Here is a 23,028-nt window from a genome sequence, read left to right as displayed (position 1 = left end):
GCTTTTTCATATGTTGGAGCTAATTTACACAGCATATTATTAAAAATATATCGGTGTTCACAAAAGAAAGTAAGCCATGTAGTTACATGAGGATATGTAAAAGATTACAGAATTCTCATTTATGCATGATTTGTTGGCATATTTTTCCATTACATTCCAAGACCATTAAATAAAGCTAATCTTAACGTATGAGTTTTTCATGAAACATAAATAAGAAACAAGACACATTCATGAAAAAAAGGATACAAGACAGGTTGCATGCTTGCATTGTGGTCTATGACTCATTGAATAAATGTCTGTCAGCTGTGTGAACCAGATAACTCAGTACAGAATTATTTCACTTTCGTAAAATAATTTTTATTGAACTGGATCATCTTGGTAGCCTAGACCTCTAGAGCTTCTTTCCTTTAACCAGGAAGCATAGCACAATCACTCTTATATTCTGCCCCCTGCTGACTGTTTTGTGATTCTGTAGTTGAAGTAGTTCAAAACTATTCCCTTAAACACCGTAATACATCATGGCAGTCTGAAGAGCTGTTTCTTTCACTATAAATATGCATTTTTAGATGGCTACGACAAAGCGTTCAGTTTTTGAACAATAAGCAAATAAACTATAACATACATAGCCTATTATCTATAAACAGTTTTGGGGACATTATATAGCAAGTGAATTACATTGTGCACATCAACAGACCCCTTATAAAATGACAGTTTACACAGTGGTGTGAAGATAACCTTATTCAAAAGCATGTACTGTCTAAAATAGTTGACACAGAGCAGTATTTCACTAGCTGTTTGCTAATTTCCTTACCAAACCAGCAATCTGCAAACAACACATGCATAATTTATGCCGAAGGCTACCATAAATTAGCTCTACTTTTAAATAAACAGGTTTCATTAATCATTACAATAAAGTGTCAGTATTTCAGATGAAGTCATATAAACAAAAACCTGTTCATTTCACACACACACACACACACACACACACACACACACACACACACACACACACACACATATATATATATATAATTTTCCCAGTTTATTTGGTCATGACGGGCATCATACATTAGGCTAGACCTCTGAATAATAGCCCAACACCCCCCCCCCCCCACACACTTATTTTAATACAGAAAATTAAGTCCTCATTTTAATTATAGGTTCTCTACATGCAAATTATGTTATTTGTTTAAAAATATACGAATAATATAACTAATTAACCATTTATTTATATGAAGTATTGCCATTTTTTTAAGTTACTAAGAAAATATTTTACAGTCTATGACTGATTAAAACTTGCCACGCAAGAACAACAAAACTACATCTTTATTATGCACATATTCACCCGACTCATGCACATTTGTACCTGAATTGGTAAAAAACATATCTTTAGTATTATCATTTCAATTACCTGGTAATCTTTACATTGCTTTACCGCGAGCACCGCTTTTGATCGGACGACTACTATGTCACTCCAGGCATGACGTCGGCGGATGCAGTTCTTTCACCAGCCAATCACAGCACACGGGAGGCGGGCGCTCGCCATTCGCGCCTGAAGTTTAACGTGTGTCGCGTGAGACGTAAACAAACATTCGCGTGTATTTGAAAGTGCTTCTATCTGACGGAGTGCCAGTAAATGTGATTTGAAATGTGAAATGTGTGTTTACTTATCATTTAGTGAATGAGTGAGCGTTGATCATGGCGGGAGTCATCCGCAGACTCGATGAGACTGTAGTGAACCGCATCGCTGCAGGAGAGATCATCCAGCGGCCTGCCAATGCTATCAAAGAGATGATGGAGAACTGGTGAGAGGCTTTCATTGAGCATTATAATAACTTATACCTGATAACTGGTGTCGCAGAGGTTCATCAACTTTAAACAAATAAGTACTGACTAAAAACTAATATAGTCACAAATACATGAGGACGTGCATTGATTATTTATGACTGGTGTTACTTTATTTTTTAAAGCAGCAACGTTATATGTAGTATTAATAGACAGCAAATAACAAAATTACTACACTTAAATGAAAAGCAACTGAAAATATAAACATAAACGCTTATTCATTATTATTCTGTTATAATATTGTTGTTAATATTAAAACAATAGTATATAAGTAGTATTAAAATAATATTAACGGCACAATGCTGTGATATGTTTGAAGATGTCTGTATTAAACTTAAATGCTGGCACCAGCTGTTCATTGTTATAGCAAATTTGTACATGTATGTATATAAGGAACACAAATGGCACCTGTTATGGGAAAAGACTTTAATATGTTAACAGCCGCATTTGATAAAATATAAGACACTTATATTTGTTTTAAATCCTCAGTTTGGATGCAAAGGCCACAAGTATCCAGATAACCGTGAAAGAGGGTGGACTGAAGCTCATCCTCATTCAGGACAACGGCACTGGCATCAGGGTAAATCACTTAATTTTTACACTGCACACACTTGCTAAATGACAAATTTCTTATTCGGAGCTTGTTGCATTTCTATTTTTTGCAGAAAGATGATATGGAAATAGTCTGTGAGCGTTTTACAACCAGCAAGCTTCAGTCTTTTGAGGACTTGTCATCAATCGCAACATATGGCTTCAGAGGGGAGGTATGGATCACTTCAGCTGATCGCAGTGCGTTTCCTGATTAACCTCGACTCTAAACCTCTTCTTCATTTATAGGCTCTCGCCAGTGTAAGTCATGTAGCCCATGTTACAATCACCACTAAAACAGCCGATGCAAAATGTGCCTACAGGTAATGTTTTTATTTGATATTCTATAACATATTTGAGATGTTGTTATACAGTTATATAATTGTGTATATATTTTAGCATACATGCAGAATGCTAATATACCACAGCTCAATAAGTATATTATTTTATTTATTATGCCTTTGGTTTTGTTTACAGGGCCAGTTACTGTGATGGGAAGCTGAAAGCTCCACCTAAACCCTGCGCTGGAAACCAAGGGACATTGATTTCTGTAGGTTTACCTGACATTAAGTCGTTTTGAAATTTGCCACAACTGCATTTTTTAAAAAGATTTATTTATGGCATTTTTGCCTCTACTTAGGCTAAGTTTACACGACAACGATGTAGTCAAAAATGGAAAAGTTTTTCCCTTGCGTTTTTAAAAAAGTTCCACGTATACACGACAATGTTTTCAACATGTTTCACATTTACAAATATCTGCGAAAACGGACAAAAACGCTGTATTATGTATGCCAGGCCAGTAGTTGGTGCTGTCACCTTGTTAGTAAATAGTACCTGTAGGGAAGTGATGATTATATGTTGAATATGATGTGTCTTCACTGTTGGTTGTAATATTGGTGAAGTAAATCCACACTTTGCTGAAGAAGCGTTAGAAAAGTCTTGAGCAGCAACAACAGTACCATATACTCCGTCATTGATGTGTACCGTATTTTCCGGACTATAAGTCACATTTTTTTCATAGTTTGGCCGGTCCTGCGACTTATAGTCAGGTGCGACTTATTTATAAAAATTAATTTGACATGAACCAAGATAAATGAACCAAGAGAAAAACATTACCGTCTACAGCCGCCAGAGGGCGCTCTATGCTGCTCTGTGCTCCTGTAGTCTACACTGAGCAGCATAGAGCGCCCTCTCGCGGCTGTAGACGGTAATGTTTTATCTTGGTGCTTGGTTCTAAATAAATGCGACTTATAGTCCAGTGCGACTAATATATGTTTTTTTCCTCATCATGACGTATTTTTGGACTGATGCGACTTATACTCGGGTGCGACTTATAGTCCGAAAAATACAGTATGTTTGTTCGCACTTGCCTTTAAAATCAGCATGTACTGCACATGTCTACATAACTAACATGTACTAAGCATGCGCAAGACATCACAGTTTTCAAAGATTCCCGTATTGGGTGTTTAAACAGAAAAATAACTGGTGTTTTCAAAAACTTGCACTTTGAAACCCCTTTTCAAAAATATGCGTTTTCAGTCCCCAAAACATAGTTGTTGTGTAAAAGGAAAGGTCCATGATTTAAACTCGTCACCGACACAACTCCATGAACTGTCGATTTTTTTATTCCAGGTAGAAGATCTGTTCTATAATGTGTCTACTCGACGGAAAGCCCTAAAGAGCCCCAGTGAGGAATATTCTAGAATCATTGAGGTTGTGAGCAGGTGTGTTCATGAGATCCAGAAGGTTTTTGTTCTGCTTTAAGATCCCGAATGATTGTTCCTGTCAACCTGTATGTATTTCTTGTCATACAGATACGCCATTCACAACTCTGGGAAAGGTTTTTCTGTCAAGAAGGTGAAATGCTCGTTTCATAGCAGTGTTGTTATTGTTGTTTCACTAAAATGAAAAACATATTTGCTCATTTAAATAAACTGAAATAAAATGAAAACAAAATATATTTTGAAAAAAAAAAGAAGCTTAAATAGTATATTAATGAGACTAACATAATATTGTTAAAGAGTAAATTGAATTTAAATATGTATAATAAACCCCCCTGTGTTTTAGCAAGGTGAGATGGTTGCAGATGTGAAGACCCTTCAGAACGCCTCTGTGCTGGACAACATTCGTGCTGTGTTCGGTGTAGCTGTTAGCAGGTACTTTTATTTGATCATTTTTTTTTATCTAATTTTAGCAAAAGGATACATTGATTTGAGGTTCAGTGATGGAGGACAGCAAATATTTCTATGTGTGTTTCAGGGAGCTGATTGAAGTTGAGTGTGAAGATCAGAAACTCGCTTTTAAAATGAAGGGCTACATTTCCAATGCAAACTACTCCGTCAAGAAATGCATCCTTATCCTTTTTATCAACCGTATGTGTTATGAGTTTGTTTCTATCTTAGTTTTGGAAAAATTCTAGCTGTCTTTATAATGAATAATCACTATTCTGATCCGTATCATTTGAATACAAGGCTTTTTATAATTTTTCCTTTGTCGTCTAGATCGCTTGGTGGAGTCTAGTGCCCTGAAAAAGGCAATTGAGACTGTCTACACTGCTTATCTTCCCAAAAACACTCATCCTTTTCTTTATCTTAGGTAAGTCACTTTCTAGTATGGAATTATACACTATCGTTTGAGGTAATAATATTATTAGCAGCATTGGTGAGCATAAGAGACTTCTTTCAAAAACATACAGACCTCAAATTTGAAGTCTGCTTTCTTCATTCATGTAAAACAAATCTAGAAATGTTTTACTAATACTTTACAATTGCTTTCGCTCTGAAGTTTAGAGATTGCCCCTCAGAACATTGATGTGAACGTTCACCCCACCAAGCACGAGGTGCACTTCCTGCATGAGGACAGCATCATCGAGAGCGTTCAGAAACACATCGAGAGTAAACTGCTCGGCTCGAACTCTTCACGCACATACTTCACACAGGTGATCCTTCAATTCCAGCAGGAAATATTGCACATCTTCTAATCTGACCAACACTTGACTGATGTGCATGATCCACAGACTTTGCTTCCAGGACTTTCGGTGTCCACCAGTGCGTCAAAAGCCTCAGCAGATTCCCAGGAGCGAGTATACGCCCATCAGATGGTCCGCACTGACAGCAAAGTCCAAAAGCTGGATGCATTTCTCCAGCCATCAACCTCATCGTCTGCTGCTCAGAGCAGGTCAGATAAAGCCTCCAGCTCCTCCACTGCTGCTCAGGGTTCAGCCGAACCAGACGACTCAGAGCTGCTGACTGCTCCGGATGACATTGAGGATCCACAGACAGACAGTCAACCTCCTCCTGATGAAGCACCACCAAGGTGAAACGCTGAAAACAGGCTGTTGATGAGTTTTGTGGGACTTCAGTTATATAAGAGGAGCCTGGGGCAAGTTGTTGCACTTGTTACTTATTCCTTAGGCTTCCAGTCTTGATGTAGACATAGATATAGAACTAAAAGAATAATGTTTAACACACAGCAGAGCATATGGAGTAAGTTTACACAATGCAAACACCACTGACCTCTCTAAGCAGAAGTTCAACCTGTTGTTTGATTGGTCTTCAGGAAAAGACCTCATGTTGAGGAGGTGAAGGAGGATTTGACGGCCACCTCTGTGCCCAGGAGACGCGTCATTAAACTGACCAGCATAAAGGAGCTCCGGGAAGATATTGAGCAGCATACTCACAAAGGTTCAACAATATCCAGATGGAAATTCTAACCTTATTTAGCCTGTTTTTAGTCTTTAGTGTTACAGTTGTGCTGCTTAATATTTTTTGTAAAAAATGCTTTCATGAATAGAATGTTCAAAAGAACAGAATTCCTTTGGAATAGCAGTTGTTTGTAACATAAATGTCTTTACTGTCCCTTTGGATTAGTATAATGCATCATTACTGAATTAATTTCTTAATGGTAGTGTATATAATGGAATGAATTTAGTGTTTTGTCCTCCACAGGTTTGCACGATCTGCTCCAGAATCACTCATTCGTAGGTTCAGTCAATCCTCAGTGGACTCTAGTACAGCACCAGACCAAACTCTACCTGCTCAATACAACCAAACTCAGGTTAGAACCACAATAATCACTCCATTCGTGACCGTACTTTCTATTCCAGCATTTTCTACTGATTTCTATGATATATGAGTGTCAACAAACCTACTTTTCTTTCCGGTTTTCTACAGCCAGGAGCTGTTTTATCAAATTTTGATCTACGATTTTGGTAACTTCGGGGTTCTTCGATTGTCGGTGTGTCTATGTCATTAATTTTATAAGTTTTTTTTATAAACTATAACTATATTTTACATCAGATACATTTAACAGATTAAAAACTAAAGTAGCGTTTCTTCAGAATCCAGCTCCGCTCTATGATTTGGCCATGTTGGCTCTGGATTCAGAGGAGAGTGGATGGACGGAGGAGGATGGTCCAAAAGAAGGACTGGCTCAGTATATCGTGGATTTTCTGAAGCAGAAAGCAGTAATGCTGGAAGAGTACTTTTCTCTTGAAATAGATGAAGTGAGTGACACATACTAAACTTACATCAGTAGAACTGATTTACAATAAGCTCAAAATGCTGTTTTTATTTGTTTACTCAGGTTGTTCCTAGAAACAATTGCTAAAAACAACTGTATAACCATAGTTTAAAAAAAAAATCCCTTGGAGTATTGCTTTTACAAAACAAGCATTTCTTTACAGGAAGGGAACCTGACTGGTCTGCCAATGCTGCTTGATGATTACACGCCTGTTATGGAGGGACTTCCCACGTTCATTCTGCGTTTAGCCACAGAGGTCAGCATTTCACTGAATTGTAGTTCATTGGGTTTTTTTATATACTGGGAATTAGTTAAAATGTAGACTCCAGATGCAACTAAATAACTGAAGGATTATGCAGGTGAACTGGGACCAAGAGAAGGAGTGTTTTCATGACTTCAGTATAGAATGCAGTCACTTCTATTCCATAAGGAAACAATACACACTGGAGCCGGATGCAGAAGAGCCACAGGTAGTTCAAATATATACTGCACAAACTGAAGAACAAAATAAAAATATACTTATTTGAACATGATGCATTCAGTTTTGTGGTTTATGTAGATGATCTTTAATAAGTAGGAATGTCCATCGAAACCCAAGAGTTCTAATGTGTGAATTATTCGTAGGGTGCAGAGATGAGCTGGCAGTGGAAGGTAGAGCATGTGATTTTTAAAGCACTCCGCACTCTCTTCAGTCCTCCAAAACACTTCAGTGAAGACGGCAGCGTTCTGCAGATAGCCAGCCTGCCTGAACTCTACAAAGTGTTTGAAAGATGCTAAGTTTTAGTACTGTTAATGTTGTACTATCAAAAATGGCTGCTTGGAAAATGGGTGTTTTCTTGGTTAGCTGACCAACTGAAAATGAATTACAGTGATAAACAGCCGGTCACATTATTTCTGATGTCCAGCTAACGTTAAACCAAGAATGTTTTGTATAGATATTTGTACTGCAAGTCAATAAAAAAAAAAGACTGTTTTGAAATAATAAACATAAGTTTTCATTACTGTCTACTGATGTAACTGTTTAATAACATAATGCACTTACACACATCCATCTGGTATATGCTTAAGCATATGCTTTTATCTAAAGCTAACTAGTTGAATCCAAAAGTGTGATTTAGATGCTAAATAAAACACATCAAGTACAGCATGCCAAAATAATGTTTGAAGTGTTTTTTGTACCAACAGCACCAAAAAGAAGAAAAAAAAAAGGAATAGTTCTTCAGCGATTGAGAATAAGAAGATTTGATGAAAACATCACAATTATCCACAAGTAATCCATACAACTTTAGTCCATTAAACGATGTTGGAAATGCAGTGTGAAGCCTGTGTGAATAAGTGATGTAAAGCTACATTTTTCCAAATCTGTTCAAATGAAGAAACAAACTCATCAAGAATGGCCCGAGGAAATTTCCAGCAAATTTTTATTTTTAGGTGAGCTATTCCTTTCATTTTAAACATGCAAAATCATAGGTAAATGTAGCCTAACACTATTTATCCTTGCATAATCTTCTTTTATTTCAATTAATTGTAGTATGCACTAAAGGCTGATTTTACATATATGTGGCCATTGGTTTAGCCAGTGCTGTTTATGTTGGGATGTATCACATAGATCACAGTTCTGGGTAACACTTTATTTGATAGTTCACTATAGACATTCTACTAACAGTAAGTAATTTTGCAACTACATGTCAACTAGCAGTCATTAGTGTATTAGTAGACCGTCTGCTTCAAACACTTTATTTTGATGGGTCCACAACATACTGAGAAACTTTGCAAGTATTTGTCGTCTTATTCTACTAACCCTAAACCTAACAGTCTACTCTGAGAGTTAGTTGACATGTAGTTGCAAGTCAATAAGAATTAGTTGACATTTAGTGGCAAAGTTACATCTAGTTAGCAGATTATCTAAAGTGGACTATCAAAATAAAGTAACCAAATTCTGTGGTGTAGAAATTAAACTTTACCTAAAAAAGGTCCACAAATATTTACTCAGAGGTCAGTTTGTAAATTGTGTAGTTTATTTACAGTATATTTTGCAGCGTCTTTAGTCACAATCACTGTGTGCATGAAGTGTCAGACGATCAGTTTCTAGTGTGATTAAAAAGTCGCACCAAACCTGAATACAACAGCATTGTGAAAGGCATCAAGTGGCATTTGGGACTTGAATCTGACATCTCAAAATGTCACAGTAGAAACATCAGTCTCTAACTGGGAGTTAAAATCATTACATTTAGTGTAAAATTGATGTAGTCCATTGTGACAAAGCACTTCAAAAACAAAAAATCCTACCAAAATTCAATGTGCCCTGCAAACAATCACAATTCATGAATCACCCGGCCATTCATACTGCATTCATGTACACATTTATTTTCAAGAAATATTTTAAATACTTGAAAAACAAAACAAAAACACTTAATTGAAACCATAGCAGACATGATTGATTCTCTATACTGTTCAACTCATGGCCGTACCCTTTATTAAACACATTAAGGTTTTTTGTACCGGTAGAAATATATGCGTTTCCTGTATAGTGTTACAATGCATATAACCCTCATCCTCCCTGTGAAGGCACATTGCTGTGTAAGCATTTACAAGGACATTGAGGGCCCTGCAGTCATGTCGATTTAAAGTTTAAAAAGCATTTTTACACTCGTGCAACTTACAAAAGAGGAAGGGGGGAAAGCACCTAGTCCGAGCTACCGTGACGTACCAAGCTTTTAAAAACAACAAAACCAACAGAAGTACAATATTCTCAGGTTCAGAGGCTTCTTCCCTCACAGCGTTGCCCTAGTAGGGTGTAAATTTCTATTTTACCATGAGAGGCAAGGAAACAAGGTAAAGGGCCTGCAGACTTGTTTTGGTGTTGGAGAGTCTCTCTTCACTGCTGGGACAGGAGAGCGTTTCTGTTTGCTTTCATCTTCTCCAGCCGCTTTATGAGATGGTTGTTGGTTATTTCCATTTCTTCGATCTTGTCCAGGGCTGTACGCAGCTATGAAAGAAAAACAAAAGAGTCTGATCTTTTCCATGCTTGGATCATGTACAATTTTCTAAAATTACCAGATATTTTCAGTTTCCATGACTTTTCCTTGGCCCAGAAATTAGAGATTAAAAATATCAGGTTATGTTTATCGGGATAATGAATGTGAGAGATTTTTGAATAGCAGATTTTCTCAGTGTTGGGTTCATACCTCCCTCTGAAGTTTTCTTTTCTCTGCTTTCAGTTCATCTTCTATCTTTTCTGCATTATCTGATGCAGCTTTATATCTGGACACCTGTCCTTCAAGTCTGTTAACCTGCCAGACAAACAAGCATGCGCACACACGCGCGCGCATGCACACACACACGCACACACCCACGCACACACACACACACAAAAAGGTTATGCCAATATTCAGTTATTTTTAGCATTAACCATTAAATGTAATTAAATCTGTCCCAGTAATAAAAAAATAGAAATTGCACAAAAAATAATGTACAAAACACACAAACATGCAATAAACTGATCAAAAGTGATAATATTGTTTTATAATATGCATAAAATTACATTTCAAAATAAACATTTTAAAAATCATTTTATTCATCAACCTATCGTTAAAACAATGCATCACATTTTCCATTCGAACAGAAAAATAAAAATACTTTTTCAATTGTTTTACTGTATTTTTGATCAAATAAATGCAGCCTCAGTGATCAAAGACTTTTTTCTTTTTAAACTAAAAAAGTGGAAAAACATGGACATGAAAAAAAGTCCTTTTTTTTAAACTGTCACAAAACTAAATGATCCTATTTGTCCCTTGTTTTTCTAATACTTCTGTTACATTTCATACTTGTTACATTTCATACTACTATTGTATACTATTGTTGTATAGGTTATTCATACTATTATATTAACTTTCTTTTGTTCTAATTATAAACTCACATTTTGTTCCATCGTTGCCATTTCCTGTTCAGCCTTCGAGAGCTTGAATTTGTATTCACTTATCTGTCTGTTGGCGTCCCCTACAGAAAACAGACAGTATTTAAAGCATGCTACATGTAAAGGATGAGGGTTTGCACAGCATGCGCCACGGGTCGTACTCTGCATCTCGATGAAATGTAGGTCAGTGCCGTTCTCCATTCGCTCTCCTTCTGTGTAAACACTGTCCATCTTTGAGTGCTTTTGTCTTCCTTCCTCCAGCTGCATCTTCAGTTTTCTGATCTAAAAGAGCATGGATGTGTTACTTCAATTCAATAATGCCAAAAAATACATTTGAATTCACTTCATGTACAATCATACCTGGGACAAAAGTTCAGCTTTTTCATCTGCGAGCTTTCGTAGTCTTACATCTGGGGTATGAACACCGAGAACAAGCATTATGCCATTGTTTAATACTAATATATATAAGCTTGACAGTGTATGTGGAGACTCACCCAAAGGTCCGTCTCCCGCTGACTCCAGCACCTGCGCTGCCTCTTGTGTGACCACAGTGATCCCTGAGGTAGGGGACTCGTGGCTGACGTCTCCATTGGGTGTATCCTCTGGTATGATGACCAGCCCGTGTTTCTGTCAGAGCAGGAAGGCCACAATATTACCTTCTTTAGGACAAAACTGCATGTCTCCTCTATAGAGAAGGCCACCCCATAATGTACTGTGACAGGCTCAATGATGAAAAACAAAAAAGATCCAAGATTGCAAATAACAAAAGAATGTTTTCATGGCCAGTGAAATGCAGAGAAAACAAATGTAGGCAGCAAGCCAAAACTTTCCGTTGAAAGGATGTGTTTATTGTTGATATACAGTGCTGATGTCAAGCTTTCATCCTGTGCAGGAGCACTTAAAGACATACCTCTCCCATTCGGCTTTTCCCCTTGAGGTCAGCCAGCTCATCCCTGAGCTCATCTCTCTCATTCCTAATGCAATCAAAGTACTCTTTCTGTCTCTCTAAGGCCTGGCCACACGAAGGGCAGGAAAAGAGAGAGGAGTGAAGAGAAAAGTAGACAAGTAGACAAAAGTAGAGAAGGCGGAAAACGCAATGAACAGACTTCAGCCTTCAGTTAGGGCTGGGCAATATAGATTACATTTTACCGTTTTTTTTTTTTTTCAGCTATTCATGTATGATACACACTAGTGGTCGACTGATATTGGTTATTACTAATAATATAAAAGTAATCATTATAATATTTTTTCTATACATTAATTCCATTGTTTAACCGTTCTATCTGATTACGCCGTCAAAATAAAAGTCCCACGTCAAACACATCGGCCGAGCAGAAAAACGTAGCGGCCGATGCCGGTATTTGAAAAATGTCAAATATCGACCGATATATCGGCCTTGGTGATGTATCGGTCGATCACTAATATACACTTCTGTATGCACTGAATTGAAATTTCTTGAAGGCATGTTATCAACAGTTTTCAATAAGAATGAAACTACTGATATTGACGATATATAATAAACAGCAATATTTACCAACATACTGTATATAGTCCTTAATATATATTGCCCAGCCCTAGCTTTAGTCACAGATGGCAGGATGAAAATGGACCATGCTGACAGATGAGAAGTGCAGGAAGTGAAGGAATGCTGTTATGAGTATAGTGCTTTTCTTTCAATCATCTTGATCAATTTGTGGATTTTCATGCAGCAGTGAGTATATCAAAAGTAAAACCAATGAATCTTCTGGACGCAATCTATTTTCATGATACCAACAGAGGGCAGCACTTTTTTCATACATTGCCCATATAAATCCATTCAAACAAAAATGGATGCAAATATATTCCCCTTGTTTTTATGAACAAGCTCTAAATGTCAAAATGTTTACATGCACATTATATTAGCCACACACCAATCCTTTGAGACTATACACATATACAGTACAGACCAAAGGTTTGGACACACCTTCTCATTCAAAGAGTTTTCTTTATTTTCATGACTATGAAAATTGTAGAGTCACACTGAAGGCATCAAGGGCTATTTGACCAAGAAGGAGAGTGATGGGGTGCTGCGCCAGATGACCTGGCCTCCACAGTCACCGGACCTGAACCCAATCCAGATGGTTTAGGGGTGAGCTGAACCGCAGAGTGAAGGCAAAAGGGCCAACAAGTGCTAAGCATCTCTCGGGGAACACCTTCAAGACTGTTGGAAGACCATTTCAGGTGACTACCTCTTGAAGCTCATCAAGAGAATGCCAAGAGTGTGCAAAGCAGTAATCAAAGCAAAAGGTGGCTACTTTGAAGAACCTAGAATATGACATATTTTCAGTTGTTTCACACTTTTTTGTTATGTATTTAATTCCATATATAATTCCACATGTGTTAATTCATAGTTTTGATGCCTTCAGTGTGAATCTACAATTTTTATAGTCATAAAAATAAAGAAAACTCTTTGAATGAGAAGGTGTGTCCAAACTTTTGGTCTGTACTGTATATTTGTTCATATGTATAAGGCTGCCTGGCAAAAATAATGTTAATAGATGTAATAAATCCATCTTTCTGCCATAAATCCAAGCAGCATCTCCTAAACCATCCTACCGCAATCTTTTTGTCCTTCCAGTTAACAGTTTCCTGCAGGTCAAATGCCTCTCTTGTGAGGTTATCTAGTTTTTGCTGAATTTTCTGGTTCTCCTGGGGATGCATTTAATAAAGCAGAAAAGGACAGATTCAAAATAGACACAACAAAGAAGTGATGAGACAGAACATATGAAGGAAGAAAACAGGAGGATCTCAACGGAGGAAAGTGAATGAAAAATTCTGAATCTTCCAATTTCACAAAGAACATAAAGCACACTTTCACTTCAAGACTTCAAATAATCTATAACCTGATTATTCTGCAAAAGCTTTTAAAACATTGTTTCTAATGGCTTCTAATGAATTTGTGGTCGATAAACCATTTCTGTTCTGGGCTCTACCTCGATAAGTTCATCTCGCTGACGAATGCCCTCCTTCATTTCCTCTAGTTTGTGCTGTAGGACTGAACATGTGTGCTTCTGCCGCTCTGACTCCTGTCAATCAAAAGAAAAACACATTCACATCATAATCGGCCAAAGCTTGTGTACAGGGTTCCAACATTTAATAAGTGTATCAGAAATAAACATGGCATTTACAATCAACTGGGTCTGTGCATTTTGTGGCAATAAGACAGCTGGACCATAAAATGTGTTTTTTTTTTTTTTAAATCTGATGAATCACTGTCAAATCAAAGCAGTTTTATTTTCTAGAAAATGCTAGTTTATTACAAGTACCTTTGATTTCTCCTCTGTTTCCCTGCGCAGCTCTGACATTTGCTCTTCCATCTCCTCAATGACGTCTTTGAGTGTGTCCACTTGGTAGATGAGGTTTGCCTTTTCATTGTCCAGCTGGGCATTGGACACCATGGCTTTCTTGTACTTCTCCTCCACTTCTGACAGAGAATCCTGAGCAAAAGGAGGAAAAACTTTCACACGAAAGTACTGGAGTAGCTTTACATGCTACAAAACGTAATAAGCAAATAAAGCACACACTGAAACAACTAAATAATATAAAGTTGGACAGAAATTTCAACATGAATTCAAAATGGTCCCATTTTCTTACTAAATACATGTTCCTGGTCTTACTGTCCACATTTCTTTGTAATTTGTCCTAAAAAGATAATAACCTGCTCCGCCTCTGAAATAACTTTCCTTTTTCGACTCTTTCCCTCCAATCACTTATCCCAACCAGGAAAACTACTGTTCAAAGGTTTAGGGTTATTTCATGCTATTATGCTTACCAAGGCTGCATTAGTCATTCAAAATGCAGAAAAAAAAACAGTAATATTGTGAAATATTATTATAACTTTCTATATGAATCTGTCATCTTAGATTCAATTTTATTGTCATTATGCAGAGTACAAGTACAGAGCTAATGAAATGCAGTTAGCATCTAACCAGAAGTGAAAGAATATAGTTCTTTATATACATAAAAGTGCAGAGTAAGTGAAGCTATGATATACAGAATGTACAGTGGAGTTGCTATATACAGTATTGAGCAGAGTATATACAGAATATAAATAGGAATGCAATGTAGGATTATATACACATTATGAACAGCAGCAACGTGAGAACAGTGGTAATAAATACAGTTGGATGTGTGTCCTAAAATATTGTTAAACAATGTATTATATGCAAAATAACAGTAGTGCAATGATATTTTTATAGAAATAGTTTATTCCTGTTATGGGTTTTCAGCAGACATTAATCCAGTTTTCAGTCTCGCATGATCCTTCAGTAACATTCCTGATCCCAAACTTTTGAACAGTAGTATATATGTAATGCCACCTTTTTAATCAAATCAATTCTCAATAGATAAAATCAAGTCGCTAAATAGGTTGTTTGTAGCATTTCATGTTGACTTTAACAGTGAATAATATATGACATCAGATATAAGGAACTACCATATCTATGTCACATTAACCCTTGTCTGTTCCTTCACAGTCTCTCAGTGATATCAGTCTCCACCTTCCAAATGTGAACTGGACAAACAGTGAAATCCTTTGCACAGCTGATTAATATATGTGCATCCTCGTCCATCTTCTTTATTAACAGCAGTTAGAAGTGAGCAGAGGTGTAATGTAACGAAGTAAAAATACTTAGTTACAGTACTTATAGGGTTAGTTCAGCCAAAAATGATTTAGATTTAGTCCGAGAGCTTTCTGACCCTCCACTGAAAACGTATGTACGGTATACTGTCCATGTCCAGAAAGGTAATAAAAACACCATTAAAGAAGCGTGTTCACAACACTGCAGTGACGCTGCTGACGTACGACACTCCTGACGTGTTATCTTTGTTATTGGCCGCACCAGAAAACACAGCAGCAGCGTCATACGTCATGAGCGCCGTCAACGTGCTCACAACAGACCCGCAAGGCAAGACAATGCTGAATAAAGTCGTCATTTTTGGACCAAAATATATTTCCGATGCTTCAACAAATACTAACTGACCCTCTGATGTCACATGGACTACTTTGTTGATGTTTTTCTTACCTTTCTGGACATGGACAGTATACCGTTCACACAGCTTCAATGGAGGGACTGAGAGCTCTCGGACTAAATCTAAAATATTTTAAACTGTGTTCCGAAGATGAAGGGACGTCTTATGGGTTTGGAACAACATGAAGGTGAGTCATTAATGACATAATTTTCATTTTTGGCTGAACTAACCCTTTAAGTATTTTTTGGGAGTATCTGTACTTTACTTGAGTTTTTATATCTCAGGCAACTTTTACTTTTACTCCACTACATTTCCTAATTAAAATGTTTACTTTTACTCTGATACATTTCCCCTTAGTATATTCGTTACTAACTACAAAATAGTCATAAGAACACAAACTACATGAAAGCAGGTTTGACGAATCAGTGGTCTAGCGTTTGCTTGTTAGACTCATAAAAACACCTTTGCTCATGTGCAAACAAGTGCGAGATTTCCCACTCAAGTCGAGTCAGGGGTATGCAATACAGTATTGTCTGTGATAATATGGTAAGTGTTGTTGTAATGATGTGCCACCAAATATCACCAACCACACAGAGTGCACACGCATTGATTTATTAGTCTATTAAAACTCAAAATTCCAGGCATTCTAGATTGTAGACGGCAATAATCCTTCTTTTTTTATATTTATATCAATTCATGTAGGCCTAGTTAACTTAATCTATACCAAAGAGTACCGTTTTTCTGCAGATGCATGAACACATTAAATAATTTTTTGTTTTGTGTCTCTGAGCAATGGATGGTGCTAACTTATTGAATGAATCAGCTTTTTGAATGAATCGGTTGCATAAATGATTCAGTGATTCACTCATTAACACAGTCAAATGCTTTGTTTCTGAATGAATCAACCATTTGAATGAATCGGTTGACTCTAAATGACTCATTCACTTGCTGTCACCTACTGGCGGTTTTAATTTCACAAATCGACCATTTTTTTCATGACCAAATTAATTTCAAATATCAGTTTTGTATTGAAAACAAAACATGAGGCCTATTTGTATCTGTATCTGCAGTTTAAATGCATCCATGTCCCCTCTGAGAGTCATAAACTGTTTAAATACATGCTATTTCAGATGCAGATTCCAAAAATGTTCATAGGTTGGAATGAAAGACACTAAGTACCAGAAGAAGTGCTTCTTATTCTTACCCAAAAATATAAAATGGAAGAAATAGTTGAAACTGAACATAATCTTGCTACTCAAGCTGTGTATGAACATGTGTGTGTGTTTATATATATATATTATATATATATATATATATATATATATATATATATATACACATATACGCTTCTTTTCCATTTTGCATTTACTTTTACTTTCAATACTTAAGTACATTTAAGATTTAAAAAATACTTTGTGTACTTAAGTACAATAAATATCACATACTTTAAGACTTTTTCTCAAGTAATACTCTAAACGGTGACTTCAACTTCTACCAAAGTCATTTTCTGGTAAGATATCTGTACTTTTACTTGAGTATGACTTCCAGGTACTTTATACACCACTGGAAATGAGGCAGAAGACTTCAATGTGACTTCAGCTCTTTAGAGCAATTACGTCTTCAGGCAACATGACTGTGGGCTAAATGTGATTGTAAAGAGCTAATGTAGTAAGTGAAAGACTCATGCAAGGCTCATGCTTTCAGACTAGGAGTGCTTAGAGCCTGGTGTGTTAGTGGAGAATGAAGGAAGGCATGCGTTGAGCTCAGGACCCTCTACCTTTAACTCTTTAAGACCCTGCATGTATCGGCCCTCTACATCCTGAATCTGGTCCTTTAGATCATAGATGTCCTGTTGAGATCATGGGAAAGGTTTGGCATTCACTGAAGGTCAGAGCGGTGACCTCTGATTGTACATTCATACAAACACAAAAAGGAGAGAGCTTCCCAAAGTCATTCAAACATAAAGAGGAAGGAAACGAAAGCATTAACTGACACAAATAAAACTGTGAAATGAACACAAGTGGATTCTCTGAGATTGGATGCATTCAGTAGAAAAGTATGATGCTCTGTGATCAGCCAAAATATGTTCAAAGGCAGGTAGATTCATCTTATTTCAAGAAATACCTCAGCAGTCTGTATTACTGTTTGTGCAATGCAAATAAACAACATAATTACCCTTAACTCGCTGATAGAAGCCTCTGCATCCATAACGATGCTTCCAGCATCTCCGCTGCCCCTTCTAGAACTGCTGCCTCCTAGAAATGCCAGGGCAACTGCAGAGAGCGCCGGGGTGGTACATCGAGAGGATGGCTGGAGGAAACGAGAGCACAGAACACCCTTCAACAATCAATCAAATCATTATTCGACAACTTTAACACCTGTTGGTTAAATTTATTTGCATAAATTCAGTAGGAAGCTTGCATTAGGGCTGTGCAACAAATCATCTACGATAATATCGTAATCACTGTTTCAATAATATGCGATTTTACATTATCGAGTATATTGCAAAAAACACTCAGATACTGCACACATGATGAAGGTTAGACTACTGCGCTAGCATTTAGCATTCACTATCACTGCATGATTTAGTCTATTATAATACATTTAGAATTTCCCCAGAATTCAAAATAAGGGGGCAAATACGCCCCAGTATGACTTTTATATCATCTGATTAAGTAACGAACACACAAAAAGTTTTATCTCCAAATATCAATATGATTGCAAATCTGACATTGATTTTATAAAACAGTCCAATACACAAGTTAATATGAATTGACTTACATTTTAGACACAAGTTCCTGTTTTTGTTCTATTTCTTCAACACAAATAGTTTCTAACAAAGAACTCTGAGCAACACAAGACAGTGTTTTGTTACTGAGTCAATCAGCTGTTTGAACGAATCAGTTGACTAAATGACTCCCTCATGCCATGATTTGCCGCCACCTACTTGTGATTTTAAGTTTATATTGAAAACATACTGCCCCTTTTACCCAAAATCATTTTAAATATCAGCATTCAACTTTTTTATTTTTTTTTAGTTTATGCATTTGTAATTTGCAGGTCAACAGCATTCATATCCTGCAATTATACAGTCTGTGTAAATGTATCTAAGTCAGGGGAGTGGCTACGTGGTGGCCAGGAGTGGCACCTACCCCCCCTGAAAATTGGCTGGCCACCCAAGGTGCCCCCCCCCCACCATATTCCTTGTGATAGGCTTGTTTTTAGTAAATTTCTAACTGCATCTGGCAGTGGCGGATCGTGGCATGTGCAGCTGCCTAGGGCCGCTTTCTTCTCCTCTTCATACTTAATTTTAGGCAGTTTCTACAGCGTGATATATAACAAATATCGAGAGCACATAATGTTACGTGTCCATGTAATGCACGAGGACAAATCCCTCCACTCGCAAGTGGATTTCCTTCACTCACAAAACTGGACGTGTGCTTTTAAATATCCTTTGTTTTTTTATGAATTGCCTCTGCTCTCACTCAGTTATTGTATGTATATGCTCAAACGTTGTCTTTGCATCACTGAAGACCAGAAGAGCTTTTTTTCTAATACAGGTAAGGAGTAGGCTTATTAATGGAAACAAGCTGATTATAGTCAGCCTTCTCTAGTTATTTTATTAATAGTCTACTTATTTTAGTTAAGTGCTTAAATTGTAAATATGCATTTATTCTGTTATTTTATTTAGTGCATTTGTATTTTGTTGTCTTTGTATATAGCTTTGCAATAAAAGCTTATCAACCAGGTTCTAGAAATAATCACTGAGGGTGCTTCTGAAATAAGTGAGGGTGCTCTAGTCTAAATGCATATTATTTTCACATATTTTGTCCCATCTATTGCTATGGTTATCACTATGTCAATCACTGCTACTTCGAAAGTGAATCCTGCATAAATATGCAGATGTCATTACAGAAACTTTGCAATGTGTGTGGCTGAAATACAAAGTTCTACATAATAAATAGATTACAGACTAGAAAGCTTGCAAAGAGTGCTCATAACCACTAAAACGCTGTCACTCTTTGTTTAGCGAGTGTATACACGGTGTATTATAACATACATCGTGCCAAACTTTTAGTGGTGTATTTAAAAGTGATAACAAAAATAACAATTCACTTAAACCTGCTCTAGATATCCAAAAATTTGACTTAAGCACTGAATAGAAAAAAAATGGCCAAATACAGACTAACTTTCCCCTAATAATAAGAGAAACATAAACTTGGGTCTTAATTATGTGTCAAACATCTCAACACAGGGAAGTGGAATATGATCTTTCTTCCTCTTACCCGGCTATAGGGGTCTGTAAACTGCTTCTCACATTTCTCATCAAGCTGAAAAAGAAGAAAACACCATTAGTCTCATTGGTTACATTTAGAAAAATATACTTGTCGCAATTTGAATGGCTTGGGTTTTGCCTTCATCCTAAAGTAAGACAAAGAAAACGGTTAGTAGGATGCTACTTCTTGTATCCTGTTTTAGGCACACATCATGCCACGTAACTCATTCAATTTAACCAGAAACCATCACAGTCAGTGCTCCAGCCAGACTTCACCAAAACTCCCAGTTGTAAAACCAAACATTGACCAACCAAAAGAGACACGCACAACAGTTAGATGCATTTATTCAGGAATGTTACATATACCTTCCAAAAAGCAGTCATTAAATAGTAGAGTTAAGTAGAGTCATTTTTAATGCAATTGTTACACAGTATCAAATCATGCAGAGTAAACCAACTTGAATAACTGAACTACTATAACTTTAAGTAAACATCCAGTGCTCTTTAGTCAACTTGTCACATGGGTTAATACTTCATGCATGTCTTGACTTACACTGTCCAGGTCTGGGATGCTCAGATCATCAAGATCAGAGACAATACTGCCTCTGCGATTAGAGCGACTAAAATAATCAGCAGCTGTCTCAGAGATATCAGAGAAATCAGACAACTACAAACAGACAGACGAGAACATGGGAAAGTGAAAGAAAATAAGAAGTTGAAGTGGAAAAGTTTTTATGATATATTACTGTTTTAATAACAACAGAATATGCGGTTGCATTGTCTGAACACTGGATATGTGGTCACAGTTTCTATTCTGGCTCACCACACTATCCCTTCTCCCACGTCGACCTCGGGATACAGTGCTGCCAGAATCGTCATCAGAGGATGACTGAAAGGTTTAAAAGAGGATGATTCAAAAGAATAAATCCAAATTGCACAGGGAAGAAAACCAAAAACCATCTGTCCTAACTGTTAAGTAGAACATGCAACCATTTCAAAGTCACTCTTTTAATAGCACTCCATTTGTATTAGTGGCAAGTCATCAAACAATGTCATTGCTACTTAAGATGTTTAGACAAATGCTCCGCATGCAAAATAAAGACATTGGCAGAATGTCTGTCCCACCTTAAGAGACCAACCTAATAACAACAATGCATCCATTTTTTTATGTACTTTTAGTTTATGCACTGAATGTAATGACAAATTATAAGTTTCAACATATCTGGACATGCTATACTGACAATGTTGGCTTTATTTTTTGGCTCAGATGTTGAAGACCTATGATAAGCCAAGTAGCACAAGTCCACACCAAAAAAAGCAAAAAAAAAAAAACAAGAGAGAAAAAGCCACCTCCATGTCTCTGATATTATGGTACTCTTTACACACAATCATTCAAAAGTCTGGGGTCTGTAAGATTGTTTTAATTATTATTAATACTTTTATTTAGGGATGCACGATCATGATTTTTCATGGAAGATTCCGATACCGATTTTTTTACAAGCAAACTGGCCGATTTCGATACCGATTTCCGATTTTTTAAAAATCTTTAAGCAACAAACAAGAAAGAAGTAAAGTGTGCATAAACAAGATGTTTATTTGGTATTTAATAGGCCAAACTTGCTTTTGGCTATTGAAAACGATAACCGTAACCATCTGAAATTAACGGCAGTATCTGCACAGTAAGTAGCCTACATTCAATTCAAACACAGATGGTACAGACATCAGCATTTAGCTTTTGTTTTTGAATTGGGTTGAAACTAGAACTGGCCTTAAATTAAAAGATTAACGGTAACCATGGGAAATTAAAGGCAATGTCTGCATAGTTCTACAATCCAAACAACACAATCAAAACACATTCAATAAGATGTTTCTTAATCAGCATTCAGTATTTTAGTTTTTAAATTTGGTTTTAAATTTAAAACAAGGTCTTTACCAGTGAGACTAAATCAAAGTATGCTATATAAATATTATTCCAAAATGTTAAAATCAAATAATGTTGGTGCGAATAAAACGAAGATGCAAAGGGTTTCATTCATCCAATTAAAAAAGAAAAATTAAGGTAATGATTCCACTTTTTTTTTCTCAGGCATATGCTTAATTTGATAATATTTTAGTTTTAATTTAGTTTTATTTTGCATGGTGATGTTTTGTTTTAACTTCATTAATTTCTGTTCTGTTTTCTTTGTATATATTTTATTAGTATTTAAATTGTATTGTATGAGGATGTTTTTGTCTCTTATGTTGTACAGCACTTTGTTGTTTTATGTTGTTTTAAAGGGCTATATAAATAAACTTGACCTTCCTGTTGGCAGCTGTGCTAAATCATTTTGATACAGATTTAATGGTAACACATTTATGATTGATTCATGTATTTAGCTCTCTCCTTATGTCTCCTTTCCTTATTTTTTTAGGTCTTCCCCTTGCCTTCCACCTCTTCCCCTCCTCTTTCCTTTCTTTTCGAGGTAATTGCCTGATCAGGAATAAATAACACAAACATATTCAAATATAAAACAGTTACTTTAAGTTGTAATAATAGTTTACATTTACTGTATTTTTGATTAATTAATTGCAGCCTTGACCAGCATAAATGCCTCAAAAGCATTAAAAACATCTTACCATCCTTTTTTTTTTCTTTTACAGTAAGTTCAGTCACTTTTGCACACCTCCCCTTAACATGCCAAAAATGTAAGGTATCATTAATGTTTGTAAAACAATCAATGCAGAGTTACAAACTTTGAGTTCAATATGTGGAGTTAGACTAATGGAAACAACTAATTTAAAAAGGTGAATTATCAGAGTGTATAATATAGATAAGCACACACTGGCATTTCAGAATGAACACATGCTTGAGCAGCTGCTGCAGCTCTGGACA

The 23,028-nt window shown here is 36.5% G+C and overlaps 2 protein-coding genes across 10 annotated transcripts in view; one reads left to right on the top strand and one right to left on the bottom strand.

The window, feature by feature from the left end:
• Positions 1–1,477: 1,477 nt before the first annotated feature.
• mlh1 (mutL homolog 1, colon cancer, nonpolyposis type 2 (E. coli)) lies at positions 1,478–7,962 on the top strand. 2 transcript variants are annotated; one of them, XM_059565805.1, is made up of 20 exons: positions 1,478–1,580; positions 1,679–1,805; positions 2,335–2,425; positions 2,511–2,609; positions 2,683–2,756; positions 2,911–2,987; positions 4,070–4,157; positions 4,248–4,290; positions 4,501–4,589; positions 4,693–4,805; positions 4,935–5,028; positions 5,218–5,371; positions 5,450–5,748; positions 5,992–6,116; positions 6,381–6,489; positions 6,606–6,669; positions 6,773–6,937; positions 7,118–7,210; positions 7,314–7,424; positions 7,579–7,962. In XM_059565805.1, the coding sequence occupies exons 2-20, from the start codon at positions 1,699–1,701 to the stop codon at positions 7,729–7,731; spliced, it is 2,148 nt and encodes a 715-aa protein (XP_059421788.1). In that variant the 5' UTR covers positions 1,478–1,580; positions 1,679–1,698; the 3' UTR covers positions 7,732–7,962. The 2 variants fall into 2 exon arrangements, with proteins under 2 accessions (XP_059421788.1, XP_059421789.1); XM_059565806.1 differs by having other exon boundaries at positions 1,497–1,557.
• Positions 7,963–8,950: 988 nt separating this feature from the next.
• Positions 8,951–23,028, bottom strand: part of lrrfip2 (leucine rich repeat (in FLII) interacting protein 2) — a 32,600-nt gene continuing 18,522 nt past the window's right edge. For 2 of the 8 annotated variants that reach the window (XM_059565794.1, XM_059565795.1), the window contains 15 exons: positions 20,980–21,045; positions 20,710–20,823; positions 20,167–20,211; positions 18,056–18,190; positions 17,658–17,729; positions 14,176–14,346; positions 13,843–13,935; positions 13,466–13,558; positions 11,781–11,882; positions 11,365–11,497; positions 11,231–11,280; positions 11,032–11,152; positions 10,874–10,953; positions 10,143–10,247; positions 8,951–9,943 (listed from right to left, as the gene is read on the bottom strand). In XM_059565794.1, coding sequence (XP_059421777.1) covers positions 9,833–9,943; positions 10,143–10,247; positions 10,874–10,953; positions 11,032–11,152; positions 11,231–11,280; positions 11,365–11,497; positions 11,781–11,882; positions 13,466–13,558; positions 13,843–13,935; positions 14,176–14,346; positions 17,658–17,729; positions 18,056–18,190; positions 20,167–20,211; positions 20,710–20,823; positions 20,980–21,045 — 1,491 coding nt within the window. In that variant the 3' untranslated portion in view covers positions 8,951–9,832. The remainder of the gene's footprint in view (positions 9,944–10,142; positions 10,248–10,873; positions 10,954–11,031; positions 11,153–11,230; positions 11,281–11,364; positions 11,498–11,780; positions 11,883–13,465; positions 13,559–13,842; positions 13,936–14,175; positions 14,347–17,657; positions 17,730–18,055; positions 18,191–20,166; positions 20,212–20,709; positions 20,824–20,979; positions 21,046–23,028) is intronic. The other 6 variants (XM_059565796.1, XM_059565797.1, XM_059565798.1 and 3 more) reach the window with 6 other exon arrangements.

The sequence above is a fragment of the Carassius carassius genome, chromosome 14 (assembly GCF_963082965.1).
Source record: "Carassius carassius chromosome 14, fCarCar2.1, whole genome shotgun sequence".
Taxonomy (NCBI): Eukaryota; Metazoa; Chordata; class Actinopteri; order Cypriniformes; family Cyprinidae; genus Carassius; species Carassius carassius.
This window is presented reverse-complemented; position numbering and strand designations above follow the sequence as displayed.

What these genes read in the sequence shown, in the direction of transcription:
- mlh1 (XM_059565805.1), top strand. Translation starts at nt 1,699, where the DNA reads ATGGCGGGAGTCATCCGCAGACTCGATGAGACTGTAGTGAACCGCATC. An exon ending in AAAGAGATGATGGAGAACTG is followed by an intron (nt 1,806 to 2,334) that starts GTGAGAGGCTTT and finishes TTAAATCCTCAG; the next exon opens with TTTGGATGCAAAGGCCACAA. An exon ending in TTCTGCGTTTAGCCACAGAG is followed by an intron (nt 7,211 to 7,313) that starts GTCAGCATTTCA and finishes AGGATTATGCAG; the next exon opens with GTGAACTGGGACCAAGAGAA.